Source organism: Ursus arctos, unplaced genomic scaffold (genome assembly GCF_023065955.2).
Source record: "Ursus arctos isolate Adak ecotype North America unplaced genomic scaffold, UrsArc2.0 scaffold_32, whole genome shotgun sequence".
Classification (NCBI taxonomy): Eukaryota; Metazoa; Chordata; class Mammalia; order Carnivora; family Ursidae; genus Ursus; species Ursus arctos.
In genome coordinates this window covers 12,182,501-12,194,541 of record NW_026623008.1, presented here as the reverse complement: position 1 = coordinate 12,194,541, position 12,041 = coordinate 12,182,501, and the positions used below count along the sequence as shown (strand labels likewise).

Genomic DNA, 12,041 nt, shown 5'->3' with positions numbered 1-12,041 from the left:
GCCAAGTGGACCTAAATGGAGACAGCTGGTGGGGGCAGGGGTGCAGTCAGAGGCCTGTCCCCAGGGAGCCCTCGAAACCGTGTCTGCACTTCGCAGGGCTACCTGCCCAGCCCAGCTCAGGGGCCCCGACCCTCAGGAACCTCGCCAGCTCCTGTGCCTCCTCCGACTGGATCTGGCACCCCTCGTGCCTCCTCTGGGTTCCCCACTGGGCCTGGTCTTGCCCCCTCGCAGTCTCCTCACCCTGGGCTGACACCGAGCATCCCAGGTCTGCTCCCCACACTGGACTCCGAGCTCCTGAGGAGCTGAGACCAGGTCTTACTCGTGTCCAGCCCTCCAGCACCCCACACAGAGGGCCTGGGGATCAGGGCCCCCATCTGTCCATCCACCATGACTACTGACTCAGAGCACTGCTATGGAAGGTGGACACTGGGGAAAGGAAAATGAACAGGCAGCAATCGTTGGCCCGGAAGACGTGTTGGTGGAGAAAGCACGAGCATAAACAAATCAGAGTTCCCAAGAGTGACATATAACAGGACAGAAACTGCGGGGGACAAATGCAGCCCAAAGGACACAGCCTTCCACCTACCCAGGCAGCCGACACGGAGATTAAGAGAAGACTCAGGAGTCAGACAGACGTGTTCAGATCCTAGCTCTGCCTCCTTCTAGCTGTGTGACCTTGGACAAATCACTTAACCTCTCTGTACCTCTGTTTGCTCATCCATAAAGTGGGACTACTAATAATACTCATCTCATAGGCTGATTTGAGGATTAAACACGTTAATTCCTGCAAAGTACTTAAAACCCATACCGGATCCATAGATGTTGGTTAGTATTATTTTCCTGGGGGAGGCAGAAATCAGGGAAAACTCCTTGGAGTTAACACAATCCCTAGATTAACTCCCTATGTCTCCACATTTGGGCCAGAGCCCCGCTAGACACACCTTCAGCCACCGGCACACTCCCGGGCTTCCCAGCTCAGAGCACTGAGCAGTTCATTCTAAGCATCTCAAATCCCTGCCGAGGGTTTTCTCCAGCCTGGGGGAGGATGGATGTCGCTGCTAATAAGCAATGCCCTTCCTCTGAAATGGAGCATTCTTCAGAGATGCGTGCCAAGCCCTGGGACGGCAGCCGGCTCTCCAGCCTGCTCCCCCAGGCCTGGCAGACCACGAGCCGGGCCGCACAGCCAGCATCATTAGGCTGCAGCCAGACCATGCTGTTTCCAGAGCCCCGGCGCTTCCTCTCTATTCCAAGCAGCAGCGGAGTGCAGTTTCATCAAATATGCATGGCAATCACCTCGTTACCGCGCCGAAGGGCTGTGTACACTGAAGGTGAGCCGCCCGTACCGTGCAGCACACAAACTTTTCAATTTCCTCAGCTGCACACGGGGCGCGTGCTCCCTCCGACCCAACACCCCTTCCTCCGGCCCGCCTCCCCGCACCCAACGCCCTCCTGACGCCCTCTGTGGAGTGCAAAGCAGGTAAAAGGCCATATTGATCCCTCCTTGAGAGCAGCTGGTCCAGAACTAATCTTAAATCATCGCAGCCTCGAGCTGGAGCCTGGTGGCTGCTCGGCCCCAGGGACGGTCGAGCCAGAGCTGAGCTTCGGGGCCCCAGGCAGGACTGCACTGCGGCTGGCGAGCGGCAAAATCGGGTGAAAGATAGCCAGGGCCCGGCCTCATGCCTGTCCTGTCCTTCGTCCATCTGTCTCACGCCGCCCGGGACAGCTGCCGGCAAAGCCAGGATGGCACCCCCGCGATGCGGACCCACACCCCACACCCACCAGCAACAACTCGAAGGGAGCTTGAATCTCCAAATATGCCCTATATATGGCAACAAGGACTTAAAGTAAGGCCAATAATCACAATGATAACCAATGTTCATGGAGCACATGCTGTGTGCTGGGCCCTGCGTGAAACAGCCCTTCCACACCTGAGTGTTCTCATTCAACCCTCTACAGAGTCCTATCAGCATCGCATTCTCCAGATGAAGCCACTGAGGCCCTCAGGGCGCACAGCTTGGCAGGACAGAGCCAGGGCCATCTGAAGCAGTCAGTCGGCCAGCCACACACCTCCAAGGGAGTGGGCGCCCAGGGAACCCAAGGCGGGACATGGTCAGGACAGAGATGGGGGCCACTGCCCTGGGGGACGCCTCCCAATCCCCCCCAAAAGTCTCAGGGCCCTGGGTGGGGGGGCGGGACACAGGGGGGCCCAGCTTTCACCTGGGCTCAGGCCCCACGGCCCCCACCTCCTCCCCAGCAACCATCAGCCCCTGACTCCCACATGGTGTCCAGGTCCTCTGGACCCTTCCTTGGAAGAGTCTTTAGAGACACCTGTTAGTTCACAGCCTGCCACCTCCCAGTGTCCCCAGCGGCCTCCTCCCTCTGCCTCCATTGTCCCTGATGGCAATGCTGAGAGCGTCCTTTGGCTAACAGGGCACTCAGAGGGCCTGCTCCTTCCCTTCTTATCCTCTCTCTGCTCTTGGCTTCTTTATGTCTCTGGGCTCACTCTTCCCACATGGAAAATAGAGGTGGTGTCTCTCCATCAGACTGCAGAGCCCCCAGGGATAGGGGTCTGTCTCCCCCATTTGACTGGAGGCCTCCCAAGGGCAGGCCTGGGTCTCTCCCATCAGATTGGAAGCCCCCCCAAAGGCATTGCTGGGTCTCCCCCATCAGACCGGAGATCCTCAAGGGCAGGCTGTGTCTCCCCCTTCAGATTAGAGTCCCCCAAGGTCAGGGCCGTGTCTTCCACTCCTCCCATCAGACTGGAGGCTGCCATGTGCAGGACTGGGACCCCTCCCCACTTCCCCGGCTGCCCTCAACTGGGCCCCAGTGCTCAGCTGCTGGCAGAGCGCCCCCCACCACGGCTCTCCTCCACACGAGTCAGACCCCGCACAGGTTGCTAGCAGGAGAAAGCCGACAGGGCTCCTGGGCCTGTTGTAAGGACAATGCAGTGGCACTGGGGGAGGGGCTGCAGGGGGAAGGCCAAAGAGTCAGATGGGCCGGGCCTCGTCCTTTCTTCTGCCAAGTGGCTTGAGACCCAGGAGCTTCAGGGACCCTGAAGACCCCAGGGGAACCAGCTATCCCTGCTCTCCTTCCTCTCAGAAGGTGGAGGAGGTGAGAGGCCCTTGGGACAGGTGGGGGGGGGGGGGTGTGGCAGGCAAGCCCCTCAAAGCAAACCAGGGGCTGGGAAAGGAGTCTGTGGCTACAGCTGCTCGGGGCTCCCCTCCCCACTCTGGCTTCCCCTCAGGAAAAAGAAGACCAGAGCAGGAGGCAGCAGCCTCCTTCCTGTTGAGGCCTCCCTGGCCCCTCCCCGGTCCCCGCACCTGGCCCAGCCCAGCAGCACCATTGACGTCACTGGGCCCCAACACACGATGTTCCCAGCACTCGAGGAGGCTGCTGCCCGAGCAGCTCCAGAGCAGGGCCCAGGAGTCACCATCAGCCCCCAACACCCTTCTCCTCTAAAGGATGATGAGAACTCAAAGCCTCAACCCTCTGGTTCTGCCCAGAGCACCGCTCCCACCCCCGGCTGACGGGCTGGGATGGAATCCCTCCTCCTCCCTCCCCAGCACCGGGTTGGCACTGACCAGGACTGCGGCTCCCAAGCCTTATCTTGGTGAGTGAGAGGACCCCCGGGAAGGGACACTGAGCCCCCTTTCCCGAGTGGGGAACTAGGGTTCACAACTGGGGCCCGAACAGGGTGCCAGCAGGTGAGTGGCAGCGTTGGGACACAGAGCCGGGTGCACACAGCTCCAGAGACCACTTGTCGGGCTCCAAGAAAAACAGGGAAGTGAGCACCGTGACTCTGAGACTCAAGCCAGGGTCCCAGGGCATGCCCACAGCTCCCTGGGCCTCAGTTTCCCCTCCTGATCCAGTCCCTAACACCTGTGATCTTACAACGGCAGGACTCCCTCAGTGTGCTTGGCTGGCTATTAAGTCGCCAACTTTCAGCCAGTTTATAGAGATGAACCAGTGGGTAAAGGGCAATTGCCCCCTCACAGAAGCTCGCCTGGGGCACCTGTCTATTCCCACCCGAGCCTGCACCCAGACCTCTACTCGGGCCTGATTACCAAGGCCCACTCCAAGCTGACAATCCAAAAAAATCAAACGACAGCAAACATCACCGAAATACCTCTGGGGAGCCACACCCAAGTCCACGCCTGCGGCCCAGGGTTGGCCCCGGGGTGGGGAAGACACGGTGGGCAATGCTGTGGGTCAGTGACAGGCACGGGCCCAGGCTGAGTCAGGACGGAGCCCTGGGACCAGGCCCTCATCCCGGCGGCCAAGGTGCAGGCCGTGCTCAGCTTGCGGCAGGGCAAGGGGGACCCAGCAGCCCCCACCTCCACACTGTGTAAAGAGCCCAGGGTCACCTGGGGTCAGTTGGTTAAGCATCCGCCTCTTGATCTCGTCTCAGGTCATGATCTCAGAGTCGTGAGATCGAGCCCCACGTCGGGCTCCATGCTCAGCGGTGAGTCTGCTTGAAGATTTCCCTCTCTCCTTCTGCCCGCTCTCATTCCCTCTCCCTCCTCTCTCTCGCTCTCAAATAAATAAATAAATCTTTAAAAAAATAAATTAAATAAAGAGCCCATCCTCCAGGATGGCTGCATCTACCCAGCCTCCCCTTAGCACAGCCGGGTCCTGGGTACGGTGTGAGGCAGGGCTCCTAATTCCTCCTCCCCAGACAGCAAAAGACACAGCCCAGGGGCCAGGTCACAGCTCAGCCCAATGGTCGGGACCCTTCCCTTCCAGACAGCCCCAGGGATGCATGCTGGGGTAGAGGGAGGGGCCCAGCAGCGATTTGGGGCCCACTGTGCTTCTCGACAAACTCTCTCGGATCCCTGAGACACAGCAAAGGCTGAGCACCGTGCCAGGTAGAGCGTGAGAAGGGACCACAAGGGGGAGCCCAACAGATGGCCTGGAGGCCGGCGGCCTTGACCCACAAGGTAGGGCCAGTACCTGAGTCTGCAAGCTGGTGGCATCCACCACAGTGACCCGAGGCCCACAGCTGGCCCACACAGCGTCCTCCAGGCTCAGCAGGGTGCGGATGGGTCCTGGCCCCACAGTCAGGCACACGGGAGGGCTCTCCAGGTCCCAGGGGACACCTCCTGCAGGGAGAGGAAAGAAGCAGGTCAGGAGGGGGATGGGGGAGGGAATGGCACACAGGTCAGGAGCCCAGGGCTCCTCGTCCCTTGGGAATCATCAGGAGTCCTCAGCAGTGGGCCCAGCCAGGCCCCACAACACCTACTAGCCCCTCTCTATGGCCTCTCTCCCTCCTCCAAAGGGACAGGGCTGTTCCTATCTGCCTCCATGATGCCTCACACCCCTGGGGGCTGTACCTCCCAATTCACACTCCTTCCATCTTCTGTCCCCCTATCTCTTTCCCGCGTGGATTCCCTGCCCCCTTCCCGTTTGTTCATCCCACACACACTTAGTAAGCACCAACCCGAGGCCAGGCCAGGTGCTGGGTACTGGGAAGGCAGGAATGAGCCTGGTACAGACGTTGCCCTCCAAGAAAACCCTGCTGGCCGGAGAGACTATGGGGTTACTCAGCGGTCCCCACACCAGGTACCAAGCACAGATGAGCAGCTGAGCACAGGGGGCCTCGAGAAGTGCTGAAAACTCTGCCCCAGGAGCAATCCAGAGAGGCTTCCCAGAAGAAGCGGCATCTGCACAGCCCTGCCAAGCAGGCAGCTCAACGTGGTGGGAAGTGCCCTGAGCGGGGCCCGGTTCTGCTAGAAACTCAATTAGGACTTTAAGCATATGTCTCCCCTCTCTCAAGGCCTCAGTCTCCCCATCTGTAAAATGGGGAAACCACCCAGACTGTCTCTGAGGATTTTTACTATATGTTTCTGGCTGACTCTCGCCAGCTCAGAGATCTTGCCGCCTCCGGGGCACTCTGCCACCTTGACCAAGATCTTTGATGACCTTCCTCCACCAGAGACACTGCCACCTCCAGGGACAGAAGAGGACGTCTGAGAGGCAACCAGTTGCCCAGTCTACTGCCCCTGAGGACAGAACACACCAAGGGACCTGGCCTGGCTCTGAGCAAAATTCTCCCCTGCCCACCCTGGGATGTTCAGCTCACCCAAGAACGTGCCCAGAATGTTCCCTGGCATATGAGCAGTGCCCATGGAGGGTGGTGTTTCTCCCAGGTCACACCCGACGTCACACAGAACCCCAGTGTCACCCTGTCTTGCCCACGTGCCGGGTGAGAAGGGGGTTGAGAGGGAACGTGGGGCACACTCTGGAGACAGGCAGCAGTGGCTGGGGCCTAGGAGGGGGACAGAGCCTGCTGCTGGCTTGTCAGTGCCTGGCCACCCTCACACGCTCCCCACTAGGCCCCTGGAAGGAGTCCGAGGGAACCTTATTCACAGACGGTCCCTGTGAGCCAGGTGCTAGGGGGCATGGCGGGGCGCCACTGGCTGCAGAGCAGGATAGTGACGGAAGCCGCGGCTTGGGGTGTTTCGGGAGGAGCCCTCAGAGGACAGACCAGACCCCTACCACCCCCCCAGCCCACCAGCTTTCCCTCTTCTACCCTCCCCACCTGTGAAACAGGGTCTCCCTCGCCCTTCCGTCCTACTGACTCTGGGCAGACTCTCAGCTCAGCTAGGAGCCGGGGAATAGGGTCTTCCCGGCCTGTGACCATGAACACCCGGGAAGCAGGCTGGGCCAGAATAAACGTCTGCCAGACCTCAGACCGGCGGCTTCACCTCTCTGAGGCTCATCTGTCCAATGGGCGCGCCCATGCTGCGGGGGCCAGGGAAACGGGGGGAGCGCTGAGCACGGGGTCGGCACGCAGTAAGGGCCGCTGGCAGCCGTTGCTAGCGCTGAACGCTGGCACACCAGGCTCTCTTTTCCTGAATTACTTCCTTAACTCCTGGCAAGTCTATGTGGAAGATTCTATTCTTATCCCTGTTTTACGCTGAGAAAACAGACGCAGAGTTTAAATAACCAGGTGACAGGGCCAGAAAGTATCCGGTGCCCGTTAGCTCCTGTTTGGTGTCATTTGCCACAATGCAGCGTCTGCGGGAGCAGGTGTTGACTCCACCTGACTGATGTGACAACGGAGACCCGGGGAGTGAGGTTGCACAAAGCCACCCAAGGGGTGACAGGCCGAGCAGGATTTGAACCATGCTGACTAGCCCCCACCTCCTTCCCCAGCCCCTGCTGTCCTCTCAGCTTCCCGGAGTTTCCAAAGGGCTCTGAGACCAGGATGGTGACTGACCACATGGCAGCCAGGCCTCCACGGGGGACATTGACCCCCACCAGGACACCAGAGCCATAAAATGCAAGGCTTCGGACGCCCCCCAGTGGCCAGAAGTGAGTAGTGCGTGTGTGGCCCAAGCGGGCGCCAAGAGCGATGGCTCAGGTGGGGCTGTGACCTCTCCCAGTCTCCCAGCGAGGAAGCAGCTGGGGATGCTGGGACCACACCCGAAAACAGGGACGTGGGGGCTCTGCCCCATGGGCATAGCAGTTTTGACCACCAGAGCCCTTGTACTGTCTCCCCTGTACTTTTCCGACACAGGGCATGGTCACAGCTGTCAGGGGTCGGGGCTAGGGTCTGACACCCCTGAGGGTCACATGTGCGCTGACCACCGCTCCTCCCCCTGCTGGCGTCTCCAGACATCCCCCCAAAAAGTCCTGACTCCAGGACAGAATGACAAACTGGTAAAATTTAATACTAGTGATATTTTTATATCAAAAAATATATCAGGTGTCCCCGATTAGAGGACAAAGCTCCAACAGGCTTCCCCTTTCTGAGGCTCGGGTTCCCCAAGTGCACCATGAGGGGCCGGAACTCAAGGTTCCTCCCAGCCCTCATGAGCCACAGCCCTAGGATTTTCAACGCAACCACTGTGAGCTCTGGGCGGGGCTGACCCACGCCCCACCTTGCCCTTCAGTGGCTCTGGGTAAGCACGCACACGTCCGGGCACACGCATGCACACTCACACACACACACCCGCTCTGGGTGACACTAAATCCGTCTGAGCCCAGCACCGGCTCTCATGCCAGGCAAAGGGAGATGAAGACCCCATCGCGCTCAGCAAAGGCACCTTCGGGAGGCAGGAGCCCCTCCTCCCCCAGCCGTGGCCCTTGGGGATGACACCCAGCAGGAACCAGGAGGCAGGGCACAGAGTGAAAGTCCTCGAAGCCGAGACAGTCCCAAAGCGCAGCCCAAGCCCGGTCATAACGACGGGAATGACAATGGCGCTGAGTCTCTCTCCCTCCCAGGCTCCATCTGGGCCCCTGTGTGCCTCATCACATCCGGTCACCCTGTGAGGTGGGGCTGTCGTCAGGCCTGCTTCACAGGTGAGGAAACAGGCAAGGAGAGCCGGAGCAACAGGCCGGATCTCTCGCAGCTGGGACTCCAGCCCGGCAGCCTGGCTCCTCAGTCCGTCCCCCTGCACATTCCATCATCAGCCTCCTCGAGGGGGTGACCCTGGCCCTCGTCACCAGCACCTAACCAGGGACGTTCCCCTGCCCCCATCGTGGCCTGGCCACGCTCCCATGTCAGCTGAGAGAGGGGGCGGCGGAGGGTCCCAGGAGGTCTGCTCAAGCCCATGACCGGACAGGCAGCCGCCCGGCTCATCTTGGGGTCCCGGTGTCCTGCTCAGTGCTCCCCTCTCAGGGGCACTGAGCACATACTCGCTGAGTTAGTGAATGGCTGAACTCAGTGAATGAATGAAGGAATGCAGGTAAACAGAGGCTCCCAGGGCCACCAGGCTGACCGCCGTGGCCACACAGGCTCTTGGCCCTGGACTCTGAGGCCCCTCCAGCTCTGATGTGATGGGACTCCGGGTGGCCTGGTGGCCTGGGAGTCCGGTCACCTCTCAGCTGCTGGTTCCACAGCAGTTCCCCGGGACTTGGGCAAGCTCCCAGGTTGGCTCTGCACATCTTAATACTTCTGGTCCTTCCCTTCTGCCACGAGCCAAAGCGTGGGCCAGGAATGCCATTTTTACTGGGTCTTGGTCTCAGCCAAACCCAGGCAGGACAGTAAACTTCTGCCTACAAACACTGACTATACTTCATCCAGTATTGGCTCCAAGCCCGTGTAAGGGTTCGTGTCCAAATTTCCCCTTTCTATAAAGACATCCACCGACTGGATTAGGGGCCCACCCTACTCTACTGTGACCTCATCTTAACTAAGTACATCCCCAACAACCCTATTTCCAAATAAGGTCATGTTCTGAGGTCCCAGGGATGAAGACTCCAACACATGAATTTTGAGGGGACATAATCCATAATAGGGGGCTTGGGGTCTAACTATTGGCTTTCAGCCCAAGGTGGGAGCCTGGTACTTTGTCAGAACCAGAAGGGCTCCTGGGGACCCCTGGACTCCATACCCTCATTTTCCAGGGGGGAAGGGACTTCCCACAATCCCATGGGTGAGCCAGGACCCGAACCCAGGTGTCCTCAAGTGGAAAACTCACAGTTCCCAGACTCCCCAGGCCACCCAAGCACCAGAGGGGTTCCACCAGCACAGGCCCAGGGAGGGTGGCCCAGGAGCTCCGGGGCTGGCCTGGGGTGTAGGTGGGGGAGTAGTATCTGAGGCCTCAGTGAGTCTGGAGCGGGCCGCACAGCTAGGTCATGCGACAGGATGATGGTTCCAGACCCAGCCACAGGCAGCCTAAGTGAAAGGTGCCCCACACTGTGGGACAGGTCCTGAGAGGCCCCCCTTTCTGCTAGGCCACCTCCGGAGGATACCACAGAAGGAGGAAGGGGGGGTGCCGGGTGAGGCAAGGCCTCTCCAGAGGCCTCCTGGGGCAAAGCCAAACCAAAGCCCCAGAGGGTGGGCTCCAGAGAGAAAGAGTGACCCCGGACTCACCTGCCCCACTGGCTGTGACAGCCTCCCAGCCAGCCTCCCTGCCTCCTCTCCTGTCCACCAGCCAGACGGCATAGTGGTCAGCCACTTCCAAAACCTCCCTCTACTTCCCATCAACGGAGACGAACCCAAGGCCCACAGCATCCAGCCGTCTGCTCCCAGACCTTGCCTCCTGCCACCGGCCCCTCTGGCTGCTGTCCAGCACAATGGCCTCCTCTCTGGGCTCCCCACCAGACCAACCCCTCTCCTGCCTCTAGGCCTCGCACATGCTGTTCCCTCTGCAAGAACACCATTCCCTTAACTGTTCACTTGCCTGGTGCCTAAGCTGCTTCAGGTCTCAGCTTTAGGATCCTGTGCCTTTGAGAGATCTTTGCCGACCAACCCACCCCAAGCCCAGGGGCTCAGGCGCTCACGTGCCTCCCTGTTCCCCCCTTAGGCCCCTCAGCATAATGTACAAGCATAAGGTCCCTGCTTGTCCACTTGACTACCTCTGTCTCCCACTATAAACTGCGAGGGCAGGGTCACGTCTCCATGGCACACAGTAGGTGCTCAGTAAATACCGGGTAGACAAACGTCTGCAAGGCCGGAGAGCTGGTAGAGCACCTCAACCTTCTCTTCCTGCCAGATGACCTCCAGCTCTGCCCAGAGAAGCCAAAATCCCCTTACGCCTGGAGAGGGTCCTAGCCCTGGAAAGAGGACACCTGGGTTCGGGTCCCGGCTCACTCATGGGACTTTGGGAATCCCTTCCCACCTGGAAAATGAGGCTGTGGAGTCCAGGGGTCCCCAGGGGCCCTTCTAGTTCTGACAAAGTACCAGGCTCCCACCCCAGGCTGAAAGCCAATGGTTAGACCCCAAGCCCCTATTATGGGTTATGTCCCCTCAAAATTCATGTGTTGGAGTCCCCATCCCCGGCACCTCAGAAGAGGACCTTATGTGGAAGGAGGGCTGCTGTCGATGTAATTAGTTGAGTCACGCTGGAGTAGGGTGGGCCCCTCGTCCACTAGGACACAGGGAGACCGCCACGTGAGGACCGGGCTCCGCTGCCACAAGCCAAGGAGGCACGAGAAGCTGGAACAGAGGCCTGGAGCGCAGAGCAGAGCCTCCTTCACGGCCCTGGCCACACCTTGACCTTGGGCGTCCGGCCTCCAGAACGCGAGACAATAGAACCATATTACTTAAACTCAGTTGGTGGGACACCTGGGTGGCTCAGTCAGTTAAGCGTCTGCCTTCGGCTCAGGTCATGATCCCAGGGTCCTGGGATCCGGTCCTGCGTTGGGCTCCCCGTTCAGTGGGGAGTCTGCTTCTCCCTCTGCCTGCTGCTCCCCCTGCTTGTGTGCGCACTCTCTCTCTTTCTCCCTCTCCCTCTGACAAATAAAGAAATAAAATCAGTCGGTGGCATTTTGTTCTGGTGACCCAGCCATCTGACACACCCCCTCACCCCCTCACCGCCCCCCCAGCGCCCAAACTGGTAAGTCAGGAACCAAGGGGCAAAGGGTGCAGAGCAGCCCACCGTGGGGACCAGGGGGCTAGAGCGGGCAAGGCAGGGCTCACAGGATTCAGTGGGAGCCAGAGGGTGGGGGGTCCCTTTGGAGCCCACACCTAAACCTCCAAAAATCGGAGCCCATATTTACATTTTCACGCATGCAGTGTCTGTCGGTGAGAGGGATTTTTTTCCCTCCCTCTTCCCCCTTTAATTAAAAACTATAAATGCCTTATCAAAAGCTAATTAAAAATACCAACACAGTGCCAAGTGGCAAAAAAATAGCTCAGTACAAATATCCGTTTATAACACTGCAACAGGCTGCAATGACGCAGCAATTAGAGGCTCGTGGGAGGGAGGGAGGAAGGGTGAAGGGAAGGGGAGGGAGGGGCTAGGGAGAGGAGGAGACGGAGAGTAAGGGAGGGAGGGGGAGGAGAGGGAGGGGGGAGGAGGGGGGAGGGAAGGAAGGATGGAGGGGGGGAAGGAGGTGGAAGGAAGGGAGGGAAGAGGAGGGAGAGGAGGGGGAGAGGGGGGAGAGGGAGGAGAGGGAGGAGAGGGAGGGGAGGGAAGGGCCCTCTCTGGGTGCACTGGGGGTGGCTGCCCTCCCCCAGCACTCATCTTGGAACTGGGAGCTGAGCAAGCCACAAGGGGACAGGGACCGCAGCCCTCTGTGTGGCTGTGCACAGGCCGTGTCCCCTCCCTCGGTCTCAGCTTCCGCAGTTCTCGTGGGTTGTGGTGAGAACT

At 59.7% G+C, this 12,041-nt stretch overlaps 1 protein-coding gene across 15 annotated transcripts in view; it reads right to left on the bottom strand.

Annotated features, from left to right (window-relative positions):
- Positions 1 to 12,041, bottom strand: part of ARHGEF10L (Rho guanine nucleotide exchange factor 10 like) — a 159,752-nt gene that overhangs the window by 26,500 nt on the left and 121,211 nt on the right. For all 15 annotated transcript variants that reach the window (XM_057305143.1, XM_044391492.3, XM_057305144.1 and 12 more), the window contains one exon: positions 4,951 to 5,099. In XM_057305143.1, the coding sequence (XP_057161126.1) occupies positions 4,951 to 5,099 (149 nt within the window). The remainder of the gene's footprint in view (positions 1 to 4,950; positions 5,100 to 12,041) is intronic.